A 21,880-nucleotide genomic window follows, 5' to 3' on the forward strand; every position below is an offset into this window, starting at 1 on the left:
AGTTACCTAAGATACGTTATTCCTGGCTATTAAAACCTGTTTCTAAAATTACACAGATTCCCAGCTGGATGCTTTTAAAAAGCATGCCCACACATGTTTATGCTGCCCCTTACTAGCTGGCTATTCAATATTCTATTGTTTCTGTAATTCACAGGTTTAAAATGCTCCTTCTTTGAAAGTAATCACAGATTTCCTTTAAAAAAAAGGAAAGGAAAAAAAAATAAAAAAAGCATATATTTATATCCATTTCTAGACTGGTAACTACCGCACTGAAGTTAATGGGAGCTTTGCTAGGGTGATCAGACCCCCTAGCTCTTTTTAATAACAGTTAAATGTCAAATATAAATACAACACCACAGTGAAACATATTCCTTTGACAGAATCTGAGACAAGACACTGCGCAGCTGCTGTGAACAATAAAGAGCAAAACTGACGTTTAATCAAAATAAGTGTTGGTGGTTAAGAAGTTGTGTTCAAGCCTGCCTTTTGTTTGTGAAGAAGTCAATATTCCAGCGTGGTAACTACTGCCACAATGAAATGAGCAGCTCCTGTTACCCACAGAGTGGAGAGGGCCACATCCATGCAGGGTGTTACAGCTGTATGATTATCATCATCTCACAGAGGGAGATACTCCCCATTTCAGCTGCTGAACTAAAACACCTCTACCAGCACCTTCAAATATTGATGCCTAAATTAAACACACTGGGTGAAATCCTGGCCCTAGAAAGTGAGGTCATTGCAAAATTCAAGCATTGGTTTCGATGGACCTCGTCCAGGATTTTCACTGGAAATGAGTATCCATAATTCCCCGGGAGCTGAGAATCTCCAGCAAGCCTAGAAATGATGTAACTTTTATTTATATTTCTAAACTTCTAAGCAACCATGCTCAAGAATTTTTGCCTTCAGTACTTACGCATGATAAAACCAGTCTTTCCATAAACATTACAGAAGGACCAGAGGAAGATGTATTTATATCTCAAATTGTCAGCAGCATTTCGTTTGTACGAATGTTGTTTTGCTGATGTTGCTGAGCTACTTTAAAAAGTGAGTACCTTGCTGGGGTGTGTAATTTCATCACTAATGTCAAATGACTTCTAAAGATGAAACTTCTCTGATGCAAATTACTAAAAGATGCTTTGAATATGTTTGATATGATATACCAACTTTAAGATGAGGAATTAAGTTATCTTTATTTTTCAAATCCAAGACATGCACTCACTGAGGGAATTATTTGAACTGCCACGTATGTCAGAAGAGTACAACTTACCCAATACTCAGATTTTAACAGCACAAAAACATAAATAGGTAGACCTGCACCACAATACATTAAAAAAAAAAATAAAATCACCAAAAAGATAGTGTTGAGGTCTGTTTTGAGTATTTTTAAGGACATGTGGTTGCATTAACAATGGGTCTTTTAGGTACAGGTTAACAGAAATCCCTGTTTGTGTGTTACACATAACCAGTAAACAAAGCAGAAACTGCTCTGTGGTGTCCTTAAGGTAGCAATATAGGAATGATTTTTCATGATTCTTCAGAAGCTGGGCTTGCTTTACATCCACATGAAATGCTGTCATCACTAGGTCCGAGCCCGGAGGATGAACTGCAGAAAAGGGGAGAGGGGGGGAGGAAAAAAAAAAATAAAAGGAGGAAATTGGTTTTCACAACACACTCAAAGCCTGAGTAACAGAGGAGAACTTTAATTATCTCCAGTCACAAAGAGAGACAGGAAATTTGGACTTTTAATTAGCCATTTGGAGTGCAGTTGGATATTTTTTTAGCAAGATAATTTAAACGCGAATAATTCAAGTCTGACTAAATGAAATTCACATAATCAGAATGCAGATAATTGAATTTCTACTGCATTCATTAATTCAGTGTGGAGGTGTGTGTGAAGACTTCTATGATGAGCTGTCACAGCTCAATAAAATCTCAGTCAATTAATTTTTTCATTATCTTAGTATTACATCAACAAAAAAGTGAAGCATGTGCGTGCGTATGTATGGATATATAATCTCAGAAAGTAAGGATATACAGAATTCACCTCTCTGAATCAGAGTCTGCATCGTTTTTTCCTTTTTTTCTCTCTTCATCTTCTATAGGAAAACGCCTGTTCAGAGAGGCGAAACTGTGAATCGCATCAGCAACAGAGTATTTGGTCTGCCCAGACACACAGGCCTCCATGTCTTCTGGGCTTAGCTGAGTCTGTAAGAAGAGGTGAAGCCTGCTATCTGAGAGCAGTAATGCATCTTGTAGGATCCTGGAAAAGGCAAAAAAAGCAAAGGTTTACAGATAACCTGCATGCGTGCACACACACACACACACACATATATATATATTTTAAAGTGTTTTCCCAGAACAAATTCTAAATGATGTCCTGCTTTTAAAGTTTTCAGATGAATCCTAAATCAGTAACAGAAGGCAGTGAACATATTAAAATGATTAGGTGCGTGTTACTTTCTTATTACATTATTTGGAATTTTAGGTGAGTAAAAACATGAAGCTAATAGTTAGGCACATCTGCTATTAGAATAACTTCAAGGACATTTCTTCCATTTAACCATCTGCTATTACCACATGGATCAATTAATGATTTTTTAGGCAGTTGGAGGCATATACTCTCACAAAAATTTGGTCTCTTTTTTCTTTTTAATCGTCAAACTTTTATAAAAATTACAAGTCACCAGTTTGTTTGGTGGAGTAAAGTCTGTAGAGAGACAGTGCAAAAGCAGAACAGACTTCATACACGTGCAACATCAGGACTACCAACAAGTGAGCCAACACTAGCCAAAATTATTTATGCTGTCACAAATATGTGTACATTTAAGCTAGAATGAAAATGCTAATACTGAATGCTGGTTTTAATTTACATGCAGATAGTTTTCAGGGACTCTTTAATTTAATTCCAGCTATTATTTTCAAAAATCGGTTTTAGAATTTCATTCATATATATTTTAAATTAAGTCTCCAAATACATTTAGCACAGAGTATTTACTTAAAACACATGACAGTAAACAAAATACAGTACATTCCAGTAACAACACAGAAAGTTGCAGAGAGACTTTCAAGGACTGAGAATTGAGGATCATCATCACTATTTTTAAAGAAAAGATACACAACTTTTCTTCAACATTTCTTGAAAGGAATTCTTTGCTATACAAATCCTAGAATGATTAACAAGAAACTTCTTCAATGTGTGTGTGTGTTGTTTTACTTATGTAACACAGACATCAGAGGCTATGACCATGCCAAAGAATGCTCCACAGAAAATTATTAAAATATCTTTAAACAACTCAAAGCTACTCAGAGTCAATATTTACCTATTTATACCCGTTTAGGCTACAGTTTTTACCAAAAAAAGTAATTGCTGTGCAACAGGAAACAAGAGATGACATTAATGTAAGAACTAGTATGAGCAGAAAGAAATATTGCATTTTAAAGGTACTCTGACTAAAATGAAAAGTGTAACTGATTAGTTCCTTCTCTTGAATAAGATTAATGGTGTGTTTGGACTGCAACGTTTTAAACACAAATACATTCTGAAAACTGTTCTCTAAAGCAGCCAACATTACAATAACATTTAATAAGCACACGAGAGGATTTCTGGCTTCATTCAAGCCCATAAAAATCTGTCAAAATAAGTAGTAAGATGTATCTACATGAAACCATGAGACACTCATGTGCATGCACATTTCACTTGCCTAGGTGAACACACACTCTCAAACCAAACAACTCCAACTCTGACACCTTCCAATAAGGAAATGTCTCCAACATTAGACCCTAATGATCTACCAGGTGTGAGTGAAATTGAGTCTCAGAAAGATCAGATTTTGCTGAAGTTCAAATTAAGCACACTTTCATACATAGAGAAAGCCCTTTAAATCCAATCCGAATTCTTGCAATTTTAATAGCAAATAGACATCTGTAAAATCAATGGGTGTAGCGTATTAATAGAGAGAAAAACTTCTTTGTAGTCTAAAATCCAGCAAAGGTTGTGTAAAAATTATTCCAAACAGAATTTACAGGTCCACACACCTTGACAGCAACAGCTTCATGATTACAGTTTGAAAAGCCATCATTCAGCAGCCACTAAAAGAGGATTTCAGCCTTGACTCTGGATAAACCCACATTCCAAACAAAGACAAACAAAAAGTAGAGGTATCGTTCTGAACAATAAATCCACTTTTATAGCTTATGCAATCGGGAGAGTAAATATTCTCCTTCTAGTTCTCTTAAACAGAAAAAGAAGAAAAACAAAAGAAAAATAATGTGCTAAAGTTTCCTGTAGAGTAACTACAGTTACTGTTTTTCCCAGGCACAGTGAGGGGATGCACATTTCTGCAATTCTAACATTTGCGTGTCTAATGCCAAGTAACACAGCAAAAAGCCAAGTCATTAAATTCTGTGAATGGCATTTAGTTTCACAGATTTTCCTCTTGCTGTACCTTCAAAAGTTTCCTGCCAACCAGTGAAAACACGAGTAACTAACTGTTCATGAGATTACACTACACTTACAGCTCTGTTGCTGTTTGAAATGTATTTTATTTTCTTTATAAAATAACGGGTAATCTTTAAAATTGATTTTAGATGGTTTGAGGCATTACACCAGAGAAGTAATGAGCACTAATGTCAATGATATTGGACACAAATTCATTTTAGCTTTATTTCATGTCCGGTACAATTCTGCTAAGCCTTGAACTGCTAAAGCACTGTTATTAACTCGGCAGTAACCTAACACATGGAACAGCAAACAAAAGTGATAAGAGTACAGACTGATCAGGACCTCAAGGCTACTGTCCTTTTTCTGCAGCTATAATTCAATTTCCAATTTTACTTTACATTGGACTCATTATTTCACAGTAATTTTCTTTTCTGCTTCATAGTGCCATCTGGAGGTGAAAGGAGTGAAAAGAAACTAAGGTGCAGAGATGGAAAGATGCTCATAAAGCTAATCTCACCCACACTCATATACTCATATATGTGTGTTTTCACTAGGTATTCATATTGAGACAAAACACTCAATGTATTTTGCAGATCATTTAAAACCATCCTGAAAGCAGATATACAAAGACATTTTACCTGGTTTAAAGCATTGAAGAATTTCTGTTTTAATTAAAAAATAACTGCTGCTTTTCCCACCCCCTCTGAACTGACAGGTTAGACTGCTTTTTAATTGCATGCTTCAAGCAATCAAAATGAAAAATAAATTCTGCAGTAGCCGTAAGTGTTATGCTTTCCTGTTCAAAATACTCTTTCTTCAGGGGAATACCCATACATTTGTCACCAGATGGTTCTAATAGTATTAAGTGCTGGCACAGCATTTGCTCTATGGGGCTTTTGCTGTCCTGGGGGCTCACTGTTTGAAGGGCTGTACATTTAAAAAGCAGACTTGGCTTCAAGGACTTAAAAAATGAAAATTACAAACCACCACCTAACACACTGACAGGAGAAGAGGAAGGGAGGAGTGTCTAACATTAACAGTCGGATGTCTCAGCGGAGGCTGGACGCGTGCGCAGTCTCCACGCGAGCGGTCGCGCTCCCGGTGCTCCTCCAACACTTCCACTGCAGCCAGTGCCAGGCAGGGCTGTGCTCACGGGGATGTAAATCAGCACCGGAGGAGTCACGGTAATAACTCCTATAAACTGACTGAGCAGACTGAAGAGAACAACAGACCTTCTATGCACGCTGCGAGAAGAACGAAAGGCTAAACCCTGCAAGTCTTGATCCCATCAGTAGTCATTACTTGTCAGAGATTTCACTCCTCTTGGCCAGATTGCTCACATGCATAATGACTACTTATGTGATTAAGGGGGCTGCAGGATAAGGCTCTACATTAGAATTAGAGATAATAAAATAATTTTTTATTCACAGCCATGTGAATCTTTGTTTGTAAGCTTTCAGTAAATGCTCGTGATCTCTAGACCTTTAAAGAAGCAAGACTGGAAAACATCACAAGCAGAAGAAATAATGTCATTTTTTAAGAAATGCTGGATACTATATGAGGAATATTTCTCTTCTCCTGTGTTATGGCAAAAATATTTACAAAAGAAAAAACATGTTTTTTCTCATTTGGACAAGGTCCAAAATCTGGTTTTCTTCAACATGATTTTATTAGGTATATTATACACTGTTCTGCTGGAGAAAAACAACATATGGCTGAACAGTACAACTTAATCCTAACTAAAGATTTCCTGTATCTACTGTAACCTAATACAATGACAGATGCACACTTGAATGTGTGTGGAAGGTTAACACTCCGATTTTGTTTTCGACAAATTTACTCTGCCCATTTACATCAGCTCACAAGAGCAAGGGAAAAACCCAAGGAGCTTAGAGGAGGGGGATGACAGCCTGTGCTGTGGTGCCCTCTACTGAGCATCCAGCCCCTCAGCCCCAGCCCACACCAAACAAAGCCCCAGTTTCCTCTTTTAAAAAGCTGACTGTGTTTCCTCCTTCACTTTTTATAAGGGAGGAAATGTTACTGATATCAACCAACTGTGAAGCAACTGTTGGGTATGTGATAATTTGTGTGGTTAGGAGAAGATTAAGCCACATGTGCCTGCTACACATTATTCCCTCACCAGAAAGGAAATAGCAGCAAGGCTCCACTGGAGAGAGGCAACTTGCCCATGGTGGTTCCACCTGCCCCACAGCCACCAATGCTCCTGGTAGGGGAAAGCTGGCATCCATCCCTTTTGGAGCCAGTCTCCCACCTTCCACATCCCTGAGACAGCACCCAGTGGAGACACCTCCAGAAGAGACCTCTGACCCTCTGCACCAGCTGCAGCTTGTGGGACAGCATTGGAAAATGCAAGGAGATGGGAGAAAAAGGGCAAAAACACCAGACACCTTCAGAAAATGGTTCTGCTGTAGGCAGATGAATTTTGGGTGGCTTCCTCACTCCAGCATCAAACAAGCCCGATGCATGGCCCTCTGGAGCAGTGACACTGTGGATGCCCTCTGTTCCCTGTGGATCCAAGCATTTCCTTTCTCAATACTCTCAGTGTCCTCCACCCCATCATAAACCTCATGTCTGAAAAGTAATTGAAGAGTAATCCTTCTCCCTAAATCACATAATTTTTTGGGATCCAACTACATTCAGTTTAAAAAAAAAAAAAGTCATCAATTGAACTCAACTTCATTCAAAATGGCTTTGTTAATTAGTTTTCTCATGAGCAAATCCAATTGATCTTCTGTGAGGGTAATCTAAATCCCAAAGTTAGACCTGCACTGCTACAAAGGGAAGAAAGCAAAGAGGATCTTACAGAAGCTAAAATTATAATATAATATTTTAATTTTGACCTCTAGTTTAAGAATAAACTTTTCCTGTGAATTTACAGGCATCCTCAAAGGATGAGGATACTTAGCAGAAAAAACACATAATTTTCCTTATTCTTACAAAGTAATTCATAATTGAAAAGGGCTAGCTGACTTCCGTTAATGCAAATGGCCTCTTGAAATATTAAATTATGCCCAGACAAGAAGTGAGCTTTACAGCTCTTCATCACTCAGAGATAATAACCTGTAAGACAAGTAGGTCTTACCCTGCATTTGTGCAGTAAAACCAAATCAAAATGGGACACCTGTTCCCAGATTTCACCAAAGTCTAGTGCTTAACTTCCCAGCTGTTGGCTAATTCTTATGCTACTGTGCTCAGCAGGCAGAGGCTTCACAAAGGCTCTAAGTATACACTGTGCCCTGTGCTAACTCACCCTGGAGTGGGAAGTGAGGAAGGACAACAGAACTCTGTAGCCATCAACATATAGGCAATATGGAAGTGTTCCCAGGCCAGAAGCTGAGCACTAGAGAGCCTCCAGCTGCTCAATCCTGGCTCCTCAGGCACGTGGCTCCTGCACAGGCAGGCACTACAGCAATCTGGTCACACAGCACAGGGCAAAAACCACAACTTTGAAAGATCTAAACCCCTTATTCAGAGATGCCCTGGATCCTGGGATTCCTGCATCACAGGCAAGCATTTAAAAATGTCACCTGCGAGCCTCTCCCCAGACAGGTCCACATAAACTTGAATCCCATTTCTTCCCACTGCCACAAACACCAGTAGGACTGTGAGCTTGAGCACAGTGGCTGCTGTCACTGCAGGGGTGAATAGAGCTCTCAGCTTAGCAGTTTTGGGTTAGGGCCCTCCCTTTCTAATGTATCAGAAAGGTTCTGCTTTACCTGGCATTGCAACCCCACAGAACATTCAGTATCCAGACCCAGAGCTTCAGTAAAGTCAAGTGTGAATATTATACACAATATCTATGTAGCATATGTATATTGTACATATATACATATTGTACATATAGACCATACTTATATACAGAATATGCATATATATTTTACACACATATGTATATTATACCTATGTATTATACATAGGTGTGTAAATATATATATGTTTTATACTAACTCTTGCTAGGCAGCTCCACAAATTCAATTTCAGAAAGATAATCACAACCTTTGGTTCAGAGTCATAAAATGGGGGGTTGGGAGGGGAAGCATCATGGCAGCTGAGCCAATAGGAAGATGCCTTCTGTGAGCAGCAGCACAGCAGGGCCAGCCAGCAGAGGGCAATGGTACAGCACATAATGTGCCAGCCTAGTGCATCTCAACACAACCTCTGAAAATTCCTTCCAACTGCTCCCCAGGTCTGAGAGAAGGCTGACACGTTCCTTTCAGTCAAGTTGAAGCATTTAAATCACTACTTTACAATTGAGTTGCCTCTTTTCCTATTCCTGGACTTAAAGCAGCATGGTGAAATGCTCCATGTGCTGTCATTTTCTGCTGTCAGTACTCATTTAAGCTACAGTCATCCACACAACTGGAGCATGAGGATGTCTTTTAAGATAATCTACCTTTCTGATTTGCGTTTTGAAGAGCAGACTGCAGTTGTAAACATTTCTGATGCTGATACACCTTGTTATCTGACTGGCCTCTCTGCCATTTTAAAATGAGAGTGTTTTTAGATATGCACTGCTCCATGGGGCAGCACAGTTAAGACAGAACTGCTGAGACCCAGGAACCTGAGCTACTACACTCTTCATATTATCACTGACATGCTTCCAGGAGCACAGCCCTTCCATTTCACTGCTTTTCTTTCCTGAGGTGTAAAAATACCCTCTAATCCTTCTCTGCTTTCTCTTCCCTGTCTCACATGCCTTCAGCCAGTATTTATTGGCTGACCTTTTGGCCATAGATCCTATATAACTGCATGCAGAATATTATTCCTGCAGCAGTTAGCTGTCCCTGCCTTCAGCTGCTAAGCCTAACAAATATACCTCGGGACCAATGATTTGTTGTCTGTTAGGGAGGCTTATAATACACTGACTGGAAAGAAGATGAATAGCCTCTGCTGCAGTGTTTCAGCACGCCCTTACCCTGAGCAGCAGCTAAAGGCAGCTGGCAGAGGCACACACAGCTCCTGCTCCAGCAGCTGTGAGCAGCCTGCTCTCACACCAGCAGTGCCAGGGCATGACAAGAATGGCAGAGAAAAAGCAGAAAATCACACCAACAGGGGCTTAGCCACTGCAGAAGGTGAAGTAGTCACAGCAGTGGGACTGAGGGATGCAGTACTGAAACTCGTACACTACTGCCTTGTAATGCAGGTCAGGGTCTAGCTAAACCTGATGAGTGATTTTACACAGATTGCAGCTACACTGGAAATGATCACAGCTGCTAGAGCTTGCTTATGTTAGTGGGACTGGTAAAAAAAAATAATTTGCATTATAGGAAAGCTCTGTGTTAGGAGATCTCACTAGAGAATTTTCCCAGGCTCACAGGGGCTCAGCCCACAAAGACACTGATTTTCCATGAACATAAAGGGGGGAGCTTTGTACAAGAATATCCAGCTCCTTATTGAAAGCTAGAAATAAGACATCACAGTGAAAGATCATCCAAACTTAGCATGCAATTGCAAAGTGATTTAAGTCTAAGCCTATTATTTATAATCAGTGCAATGAAACAGTGGAAAAGCCCCAGCTGAAGTCTCCTTATAACCAATACAGCTGAAGTCACGTGTATGAATGATGACAGTGCAAGTAAAAAAATATAACTAAACGTGTAGCATGTACAGATGACCACATGGTGGCTCTCAAGTACCAGAGATGAGTTATTTTAAACCCGAAATTGATGACCTCATAAAAATTCCAACACCTCTGGATAGGCTGTACTCACTTTTCCAGGAATTCTTGCAGACCCTGACGGCGATGGTCCACGTGATTAGGATTGTTCATATTGAAAAAAGGAGTTCTGGATGGCAGTTCAGGTAGCTGTCTTTATAAACAGGAAAAAAATACACAGTTAAAACCAAATGTGAAACAGCAGAGAAAAATGCAGTAAGCAAATGCCAACCCCAAGCATGTGAAAATCATGGGTTATATTCCAGAAGCCCTTGAAATAAATTTGGGAACACAAGGTTGAGAAACTGAAGGGCTTCTCACACCCCTCAAAGAGGAAAATAAATTAATCTGATTTTTCTGATCCAGTTGTTAAGCCTGCATCCATGTCTGGCTAGGTCTCTTATGGTGCTTGCAAGACCTAAGCACATCAAAGTACAGCAAAGAGGAGGTACAAAAACCTACACTAGATTGTTATTTCTGCTGCCTGTGCATAGCAAAAGAAAATACAGATCGAGCCTCTTAGAAATTAGAGAGGGGCTCACCAAAAAAAGGCTGGAAGTACAAATCACATTCTTCCTGGTTTAAAGCACATAAAATGCATTCTACAGAACAAACTTGTGCTACCAAGAGACACAGGATACTTTCCAGATCTGATTTCTGTAGTTCCCTGAATGAAGATGAAAAAATCCTTCCCTCCAGGACTGAGAGATTATTAAATAGCCACATATAAATCTGCTCACATAAGCACTGCATTGCTCTGAAGCCTCTGCCGGAGCCAAACAAATTCTCGATAGCGTCGTCTGACACAGGATGTTTTCCTTGTAAAGCATATACTGTTTGTCTGTTGGGAAATAAAAAACATTTGCTTTGCAAATCAGCTTAAGCTAAAATGCAGCCATGGTATTAACAACACATCCAAGATGTTATACTAATGCCCGAGACACCAATGGAAAGCTTGACATTAATTCAGTTTGTGTTAAGGATTGTGCTTTACTTCAGGCAGGACTGGTGTCAGTTTCTGCTGCTTCTCAGGGAAACATTTTTCTTGCTTTCTTTTTAAAAGCAAGAGATTTAGATTACAGTACAACGTACAGTAACAGGAAAAATAGACCTCAGAAAAAGGTTTCAGCAGATAATGTCAATCTTTGCAGGGGAAAAAGATCTTTAGCTATTCCAGTTACAATCCTGCAAATAGCTACACAGAATTTTTCCAGTGTGCAGTCCCACTTAAATCAAACCAAAGAAACCAATGTGACTGCTCTCTGCAAGTAGCAGCATCTGGAAATTTCCCCACAGAACACTATTAGTTCACTAGTAAAATGCCAATTCATCAAAAGAAAAACAATTTGTGGAAATTAAATACTTTTGCCAAATTCTCCCATGGAGCATACATTTAGATGAAATCCCTCACACCAGACGAGACTCCATCAGAAAACTGCCTGCAGTCCAGCCCACCCTCCCTGCCTGCCAGGAGCAGTAACTCCAGCCAGCCACAAGATGCAGACTGTGGAGAGCATGAAGATGACAGCCTTCTGGAACAGAGGTGCACACCCAGGATACTGCACAGTTTAGGAAGATAAGTGCTCTAAGAGCTGGGTAGAAGGGGAACTCAGTCTGCCTAAACACCAGGCAGACACAATACTTTGAGTTCACTGAGAAGTCTGGATGGTAGGACTGACTGGTGACTTGGTCTCCAAAATCCTTGGCATTGTCATGACAAGAAGCTGAGTTGATGCTTAATAACTTCAGAGATGCTCAATGATGGATCATTCATCACTGTATGCTGGGTTTGGCTGGGAAGAGTTAATGTTCTTCACAGTAGCTGGGGCTGTGTTTTGGATCTGTGCTGGAAACAGCGCTGGCTGCACTGGGATGTTTTAGTTACTGCTGAACATAAAGATCTTTTCTGCTCCTCACCCCACAAGTGAGTAGGCTGAGGGTGCAGGGAAAACTGGGAGGAAACACAGCTGGGACAGCTGATCCCAACTGGCCAAAGAGACATTCCATACTATATGGCATCATGCTCAGCAAGAAACTTGGGTGGAGGTTGGCAGGGGACTGCCATTGAGGAACTGGCTGAGCATTGGTTACTTGGTGCTGAGCATAAGTTTTTATTTGCATTACTTGTCTTTCTACAGTCTTATATACTTTTCTAGTTTATTTATTAATATTGTTGTTATTATTGTTTAATAGTATTATTATTTAATATTATTATTAATGTTATTACTACTATTACTACATCTCAATTATTAAACTGTTCTTATCTCAACCCACAAGTTTTCTCTCTTTCACCCTGCCAATTCTCTTCCCTCCATCCCGCTGGTGGGGCACAGGGGATGTGAGCAAGCAGCTGTGTGGTGCTTAGTTGCTGCCTGGAGTTGAATGAAGACACATTGGGTCTACACAACATCCCCCCAACTCAGCAGTCCTCAGAAAGCCTTAATACACTAATTCAGAGACACTGATGTCTGTGAAACAGTAACACAGCACCCACCCTGTCGAATCTACAGAATTTCTATTTACCAGAAATGAAAAATATAATTGCTTTGGAAGCAGTACTTGAAGCACATTGCAAATTTAAACGTTTCACAACTCTGATTGCCACATAGGAGAAGTTACTTGTCATACAGACATTTGATAAATCATCATTTGACTGCTTGCTCTCATACAGTAACTGCTTAACTCTTCCACACAAGAAGGAAATGCTTTTGGTCTTGTGCCAAGCATTAACCATGTAACTTGGTACTCTCAAATACCTTTATTTTACACTGCAATTAAAATCCTTGGATCTAGATTTGGCAAATTAGGATAATGCCTTCCATATGTCATCCACCAAAGAACAATAGAGAAAAAAAAAATTGTGTATAGGGCAGATTTAAGGCACAAAAGCACCACAATGCCAAGTGCACTCCCATTAACATATGGTAGGCTACAATCACAAATCCAAATGCAACTACTTCACACATCCAAGCACAACTAAATTAGCATCATATGAATGTACACGTACCCTGAAAAAAAAAAACACTGCAGCAACCAAATAACTTGGCAAACAGAACTGAGGAGAATTTAAAGTACAAATAACCAGATAATTACTTGAAAAGAAAGTTCCTTTCCCACAAATACCTGAACATCAACATTCTTTTACAACAGCAGGATACAACTGACTGCAACAGTGTTCTAGCTGATAAGTAAAACTAAGAATTGTCTGTTGCAAGACACTGTGGAATGCATGTGTGGACATACTAGGTTCAACCACAGCTCTGCCAGACCTATGACACGGCCATTGGCAAACCCACCTTACCTGTTCCACTGCATCCCAGTTGCTAAAAAAATCATTATAGCCTCCAGCATCCCAGCAGCAGAAATTCCATTTATATCCCAAAGACAACCCTGGCTTGGACAGAAACAGCAGTAAGAGCCTGAAGAAACTGTTCTCATATTTTTATACTTACATGAATAAATATCTCATAGTCTATGTAAGAATGCCATGAGTCTTCTTTCTGTATCCTAGGGTCCCGCACCAAGACAGTTACAAATTCCTGCAAGTGCATAATAAAAATCAAGCAATTAATTTCAGAAGTCAAAGGCAACCTTAAAGACTCTCTTGATTGCTCTGCTGTTCCACAAACTACTGAGTCAGATTAAAAGCTGAAGTGCTGTTTTATTGGATTTTGCAACCCTATAAATGGAGAAGCATAAAGCAATGAATCATCTGAGCTACACCACATGTCTGGGAAAATCCCTGCCAAACTGCTAGCTGAAAAGGAGTATTTCAGATTAAGTAACATTGTGAAATCATACATGTTTCACTCACGGGACATGAGATCTTGGTAGGACAAACTAAAAACCTAACATTCAAAATCACAAGTGTGAAGGAGAATGAGGCAGGTATTTCAGGCGTTTCCCACATTTGTAATCAACACTGACAAAGAGCACAGCTGAAAATGCAGAACTGGGGCATTTCTGTTCCAATCTGCCCATCAACCTGTCCAAGGAAGCAACATAGCTACACTGCAGAGCAAAATTCCCCATTTTGAGGGGACAATCATATAGAGTATCTGTTGTAGAAGCTGTCATATCTAGCTTACTTCCTTGTAATTTTTACATTTATATCATAATTTAGAGGGATTCCAAAAGAGAGAGAAGGCCTGTGGATGCTACTGTAATATAACTGGGTATCACTAATGGGAACTGGAAGAGACTGAAGAATTAAATGTTTCTCATTACTCTCAGCTAATGATCAAAATTTTGTTGCAGAAAAAACAAAATCAAATCAACTCACAAAATCCTGATAAATCTGTATATTCACACTAGGATGGAAAATATTCCTTTAATATACAAAGATCCAAAGTGTGCTTAAATACCTGCTACTTCTGGAGCACATGTACAGGCTGCCCTATTCCAGTTGCTTAAATAAGCTATTCACCCCAAAAGCTAAGCCAACCACTTGGTAAAGACTTAAAGAAAAGTGTATCACTTTAAGCTGTGGATATATTCCCCCTGAGAGGAAGGCACTGCTCAAGATCTCCAGGTACAGGAATCAACTGTGGGAGGAATGACAAGGTTTCTGGTAAAAAACATGCTTTTTTTAGTACATATTTGCATAAATCAAGAAATCTTGAACTAGAAAGCTCTCAAAATGTGTCTTCCTATGCCCAAACCGAAGACATCAGAAATAAAAGCTTTACTCTTCTCCCCTAACACACACTTGCAAACCCTCAGTGAACTGACAGGAGAACAATAACAACCTTGAAAGGTGAAGATTCACTTCTTCCTGAACAGCCACTCACTCTGTACACAGCAAGGAGACATTCAAGGTATGGATTAAATAATTTTCCTCCCTGATTTCCACGTGTTACTGCTTCAGGGACGGGGAGCCTGTGGCCTGATGTCTGGACACAGCTTTTGGTTTTAGGTCACCTAGCCCAGCTCCTGGTCCCAGGGGTGTTTTCTGTAGAACTGGAGATTACCCTTCTGGTGAGTATCATGAACATTTCACCAAAAAAAAAAAGCACATTTGAAAGGATCCTGCCACCTCTGCTGTTTCTTTCCTCACTGAAGAGCATCAGAGGGCCAATTTTCCCCTGCAGCTTTTTAACTCCATGCCAGCATGACACAAAAGGAACAAATGAACAGAGCTTTAATCATTTCTACCAGCTGAGGGTCATGCCTTTACTTTTACAAAACCACTAGTGGGACATATGAGGAAGTTATTCCTGCTCCAGAGAAGATATTCAGCAATGTGCTGAACACAGGATAAGACACCATTTTTTGGGTTGTTTTTCTCCACCTGCCTCATTTTCAATAATATTTACCATACATAGGTAGGTAGGTAGGTAGGTAGGTAGGTAGGTAGGTAGGTAGGTAGGTAAAGCAGACTTCTAGACCCACTGTGCCATCTTTTTACGTCACAAAATCTTATCTTCCCCAAATTCCTATTTCCCTGTGTCCCAATCTTCTCCAAAGCTGCAACCACTTCTCAACAAACTTTCTTTCCTTTGCTGAGCACTAAATGCATCAGTCCTGCAAGTGGAAGAAGAGAAATTATGCCAAGAAGCTTCAGGACATTGCACCCCTCTTCCCTTCAACTGCAGCACAGGAATCACATCCTCAGGCAGCCTGCTCATAACCTGACCTCAGTCTCCTTCTTTTCATCTATCTGTACCATCTCATCTGTATCAGCTTCTTGTTGACTTCCCTTTTGTCCAGGTTCCCCAAATTACCACATTTCCCAAAAACCTTCCATAACCCTCTCCTTTGCACAGAATCAAAACACTCTTCAAAATAAAAGACTTCTTTCTAACCTTTATAATACCAAAGTATTGTGACTAAAAGGCACTATTGGATATGCTGTCAATTACCTACAGCTTACCTTGCAAACCATTCCAGACCACAAGATTTACATTGGAAAACTTAACTGGCAATTAGCTAATCACTGATTTTCAACATGGACGAAGTTAAAACCCTTCAGACATACCTACCAAGAATGAGAAGAAAGAAATGAGACCTGCTGTATATGCTATGGCAGGCAGTGTCTAAGCAGTAAAGAACTGAGCCAAGAGGAAAAATTATCTGCAGAACAGCAGAGCACCTCAGCTAAATGCAGCCCTCACACACAGTCACTGTCAGCTTTGATTTGAAACACTAGGATTTCAACAGAAGACTGAGTGTTCCTTTTTTTTTTTCCCCTTACTTACCAAAAAATGGACAATACTGAGTTTAGAATTATGCAAGATAAACAGTAAGCAACTAGAAATGAAAAATAAAAATGTACAGCCTTTCTCAAGATTTAGGGTTGCTTCCCCTATTCATCTCTTGAATCCAGGAAGTGTTTTACAGATTCTGCTGCTCTGAAACAGTGGCATTGCACATGTAGACTGTTCCTTCTCTTTTGACCTTTAATTCTTCTCCAAAATACAAGATCCCACTGGGAGAACAGCATTGCTTTAACCAAAGCAGACCTAACCACCCAATGTAAGTGATGATCCACTGACAGAAAAGGTGCCTACACTTTTGCACCCCTAGAGTAAACACCAATATTCACATACAGGCTATGTTATGGTCCAAGCAGAGTTAGGTTAGAATTAGTTAGAGAATACTCCTCTGTGAGATTGCTGTTATATGCTCAGTCCATCCTGCATTCAATCAGATTACAGCAATACTGGGTAAGAACTACCTTTCTCCTCTGTATGTATTCCACTCCATTTTGCTATAAAAATGAGGATACTCTCAATAGACATGTCTGTTCTCAAGAAATGAACTGTCCACCCGGGGGAAGTGATGCTGACCTCTCCCTCCCACAGACCACTTAAGACTAACTTAATCATTTATCACAAAACTGTACTGCAGTCCAGCTGTACAACATGGGAGACTCAGAACAAAGTCAGCCAAGGTTTCAGAGACTTTTTACTTTTGACAGCTGCAATGCTGTACAAGGTGTCTTTTTCCCCTGCCCAGTGCTGCTTGGTGTTTCCAGAACAGCAGATCTAGCTATTAGGTCACATTAGATATATTTTCAGTTTTGGTTTTTTGGTGTTTTTTGTTTTTTTCTTGATTGTGTTGTTGGGTTTTTTTAAATTGAGGGGCACGATACAGGCATTTATATCAATGCATTCAAGAGTATGTGTCCTGTCACACTTCAGAGCAACAATTCCCTCAAAATCCAAAATTTGCTGCTGACAGTTAAAATTGTCCAGGCTTGGGCAAGGAGGCCTCTTGCACTGGGAATAGTATATACTCAAGAGAAGGCTACTGAAAGATGTGGCATCTCCATTTACTCCCTCTCTCTGGAAAATGCTAAATTCAGAGGCAAACTATTTTCTCTCCAAACTGCTAAAGCTATAGGTTTGATATTGATCCCAGCAGCCACGATGGATGGCCTAAACATCCTCATGAACATTCAGAATCTTCAAATCTGCCCCCAAATTAGTCACAACTACTTAACAAGCAGGAATTGCAGAGCAGTTTCTCTGGATGGACGTGCCTTTTAATTCCTGGCTAAACCAGCCAGTTTAAGCATGGCACTGGTGTATTTTGCTGCCCTGTCTTCAAGGCCAGGAGCAGTTCAAGTGGATAGGGTCACACATAAATGACAAAATGGCCAAAGTGACACCCAAAACTGGATTAAACCTACTCCTTTATGGTTACAGACCTACACAAAGAACATGGGTGTTGACAGCAGACTAAAAGGACAGCACTGAGGTCACACAGACACAAGCATGGAAAAACAAAATGTTTCATTTGGATCAGCCTCAAAAGGAAAAACAACCCATATAAAGGCAGCTGAAGCAAACACAAGAAATCTTTTAATTTTTCTCTTTCTTTTTTCTTCCCCTTCTCTCTTTTCTTTTGTTGGATATATTTCTGTATAATGCAGTGGATTCCTCAGAGAAAAGGATAAGGCAGAAGTCTTACTATATAGAACTTGACCACAAAAAATGTGCCTTTCTCAGAAATCTCTAATATGTTCCTACTAGGAAAATAGGAAATCTGACATGGAAATACTATTTTTAGTATGAAGGGGAAAATTACCAGAAGAAGGAGGAAAAAAGCAATCTCACGTTGGTTTATTATTTGTATTAATCATTTCAGCTATATTTTAATTCAAATGTCTGTGCCCAGGACTATATCAGGTGATGAGCTTGTGTTCCTGTTACACATCTGATTAGTCAATAACCCCTGAAGAGTAATTTTCCACAAAGCTTCCGAGAAAAATAGCATATCCATCAGTAAAGCCTGTTAGTAAAAGGATCAGCCACAAAGGACATGGGACTTTTCATGCTGTGGATGTTGGCATCTTCACTCCATGTATGCTGTGTAGTAAGGCTGATTCTGTAGTAAGACAGAATGATTTGTTAACTTTTAATGGTCATTGGACTGAGCAGAAGAAAACAAGCAAGTGGGATTCTTGTGGTCCATGCAGCTGGAGTTGAAACCTTGCATCAGAGTCAAGACCCAGATCCAAACACTAGCCCTATAAAATATCTGAAACTGAAAAAAGGAAGACTCCATCCAAATCCTTTTCTCCTGTCTCAATGTCTGAGCCCCTTATGCACAGTCACTTACTCTGAATGAGTATCTGATTCTTCTATCAGAATTTAACAGAAGGAACTGGCACTGCATCATTCCAGAATATTCTGTATCCTGGCAACTAGAAGTATGAAGAATACAACCAATCTTCCCTGATCCATATGAACCTTAATGAAATTCAATCCACAACTGCAAAACTTGAATCCTTTTTTTATTAAAGCTTAGATACAACTTACCTGTTTTTCATGTTTTGGTGTCATCTTCACTGGTTTGTAGTAAAAAAGAAATCAACCTAAAGAAAAACAAAACAGAATAGACATCAGATTGGTATTTAGTTTTCATTTAAAGGTCATTATCACTTTTATTCTTTATTAGTGGACAGTGGAAAAAGCCAAGCTTAGTATCATATATAGCAGAAAACATGTTTGCATTACTTATATCTCAGAATTCATTAATTTAAAAAATAATCCCTTTGTAGAAGCACTGGGCTAGTCCCCTTCTCTACATATTTGTCATACTTGACAGTCCAGTGATGCTTGTTCATCTCAGGAAGTCAGAGCTGTTCTTTGCTCCAAGAGCCATCTCATGGTCCATCCTTGTACCCACCTCCCAACAGCTCCGCTCAGCCAGAATTCCCAGTACACAAACACAGCCAAGGCAGTGCTGCCTGTGCCTCACTCCCAGGTGCCCAAGCACAGATCTGTGTGACTGCAGATGAGGTCCAGAGACTCTGAAACATCTGAGTCTAAAGAATCAAATGCCTGTCTCAACCATTATCCTGAAACTCATTCCTCCAGAGAACTGGAGACACAAACTGCTCGGATCCTGTAGGAAAGCTAAAACTCAGGCTAAATGTCACAGTGTTTTCAAACCTGCATGTAGGGAAGGGTATAATTAGACCAAATTGAAACATCCTGTCATTAACTTACATTTTAAACCTACTCTTTCACTGAAAATCCCAAATTTTTAACTGTGCCTGCAGTCCAATAAACTGGAGAGTTTGCTGAAGACAGGGACCCACATGGGCAGAGCAGGACAGCTTTATTTACTTGCCAGCTTATATACACACCATATATACATATATATACACCACCTCCTGTTTAGTGATACAGAGCTTGATGCTGCTCTTATTATGCAATTACATATTTAGGTCAAGCCCAGCCAAAGAGTGCTGAACAACCCCACCCCTGCACAATGCCTCTTAAAAACACTTTCGAATTACAAACTCCACCTATTTTAATAAAACAGGGCACAAAGATAAGCACACATACATTTCTTTGACCAGGAAATCATTCTGGAACAAACACTTTGTTGTCAAATTTCTATAGGGTTAGTCATCAAAACAAGGATACTCTGTTTCCAAATAAAAATGACCATACATAAGGCTTCATCCTAAAGGGTGTCATCATGTAGTTCCCATCTCCATGAAAATAAGGCCATCATTTCACTTCTATAGCTAGAATGGTACTGATAAAATAGGAATATCAAAACACACTCACATTTTCTTTTTTTTTTTAACTCTTTATGTATGTCTAACTAGCATGTATGCTCCAAGCTGAAGGCATAGAAGAGCACTCAAACACTTCTTGCTGCACAGGCTCAGCAGTGTCAAGCATCTCTGCAAGGCTGTTGTAGAGAGCAGTAAGGTCTCCCCTGAGCCTTCTATTCTCCAGGCTGAGCACCCACAGGTCCCCCAGCTAATCCTCACAGGACTCACTCTCCAGACCCTTCCCCAGCTCCACTGCCCTCCTCTGGACTGGCTCCAGCACCTCAATGTCCTTCTCCAAGCAATGGACACAGAACTGGACAGGGGACTTGAGGAGCAACCTCACAAGTGCTGAGTACAGGCAAAAACCCCACTGTGTTGGGTTTGGGCTGTTTGAGGAAGATTCTTTCTGCTATCTCTCCCCACTGAGTACAGCTGTAAACCTATATAGTTTGATGTTAATTCCCCCCCTTTCTGATCTGGTTGAATGTGCTGCGTTTTTTTCCAAAATGGCAACTCAATTTTTTTTCCAGGAATGTATCTTTATTCCATGAAATTCTGCAGTGTGCTTCTCTCCTGTCTCTAAGCTGATTTTAGTGAGAAATTATGCAAGCCCAAAATATCTCATTCCTAACACTGCTAGTGAATGACAAGGCTGAAATAGAACGCTTCATTTTGTCATTTGTTTTTCTAATGACTGAGTTATGTGTTGGTGCAGGTTAGCAACAACAGCTTAAACTCCAAACAGTCACCACAATTTAAAATATTTAATGGCAAAAAATTAATATTTCAACACCAAAAAGGTTCCTAAAATATTTAAAATACATCAGTTTTTCATCAAGTAATTTGGAAAAAAAAATCAATACTGGAAATGCAAGCCCCCCTCCAAAGCTGCCTTTTTTCACTGATTTTAGTGAGACTGCTCAGTCATGCTGCAGCCACTTGCAAATATACTGAATGTAATATCCTGTCTGGTAGCAAGATATATATTTGGGGACTTCTGTAACACAGAGAAGCCATTGAAGCAGAACACATAGTGAAACCAGTGAAACTTCTGCTTAAGAAGTTATCTTTTTATCGTGAGAAAAAACTACCCAAAATACCAGTGATGGAGAAAAGCAGCCTTCAAAACACAAACAGAAGGTCTTTGGTCTTTTTACTTTAAACAAAATTTCCTTTTACAGGGAGATAAACGAGTGCTGGGAAACAGAATCAAAAAAGCCAGTGGTAAATCTGTAGTTTTGATAAAATACTTTCTGTTGAGACTGGGAAACCACCCTCCCCACCCCCCCTTATTGCTTTGAGTAAGTTTTTGTTCTGCTTCTGATCCATTATCAGTCTGAAGACTTCCTTTTCCTTTTATTAGTTTCATATACTTACAACATCAACTGTTTCTTGCAGTACGTTTTTTTTTGGTTCTTAATTGCATAACCAACAAAACTGCCAGGGAACAGCTCCACAACTGCTAACAACAACCACTCAAAAGCAAAAAGATTACGTAGGATGAATTGCCATACTTCCAGTGCCTAAAAAAGAATCAGGAAGAAGGAAGAAAAAAACACAAGTACTGCAGTACTTTTCTTAGGGAAAACAGATAAACTGCAGTACTCTTCTTAAGGGTAATAGATAAATAATACCAAGTGTAATGAATGTAGCAGGGCCAAGGCCTTTATTAAACAGCTCTTTATTAATGGGGGGTCACAGGGAATAGGCCCTACGCCTGCTGCTGCTGCTGCTGCTGCTGCCA

The 21,880-nt window shown here is 39.7% G+C and overlaps 1 protein-coding gene across 4 annotated transcripts in view; it reads right to left on the bottom strand.

Annotated features, from left to right (window-relative positions):
* Window positions 1-218: 218 nt before the first annotated feature.
* SNX10 (sorting nexin 10) overlaps window positions 219-21,880 on the bottom strand; it is a 43,327-nt gene continuing 21,665 nt past the window's right edge. For all 4 annotated transcript variants that reach the window (XM_079302363.1, XM_079302365.1, XM_079302362.1 and 1 more), the window contains exons 2-7: window positions 18,884-18,939; window positions 13,571-13,657; window positions 10,859-10,959; window positions 10,174-10,272; window positions 2,045-2,260; window positions 219-1,603 (exon numbers count right to left, since the gene is read on the bottom strand). In XM_079302363.1, coding sequence (XP_079158489.1) covers window positions 1,525-1,603; window positions 2,045-2,260; window positions 10,174-10,272; window positions 10,859-10,959; window positions 13,571-13,657; window positions 18,884-18,907 — 606 coding nt within the window. In that variant the 5' untranslated portion in view covers window positions 18,908-18,939 and the 3' untranslated portion in view covers window positions 219-1,524. The remainder of the gene's footprint in view (window positions 1,604-2,044; window positions 2,261-10,173; window positions 10,273-10,858; window positions 10,960-13,570; window positions 13,658-18,883; window positions 18,940-21,880) is intronic.

The sequence above is a fragment of the Erithacus rubecula genome (assembly GCF_903797595.1).
Source record: "Erithacus rubecula genome assembly, chromosome: 3".
Lineage (NCBI taxonomy): Eukaryota > Metazoa > Chordata > Aves > Passeriformes > Muscicapidae > Erithacus > Erithacus rubecula.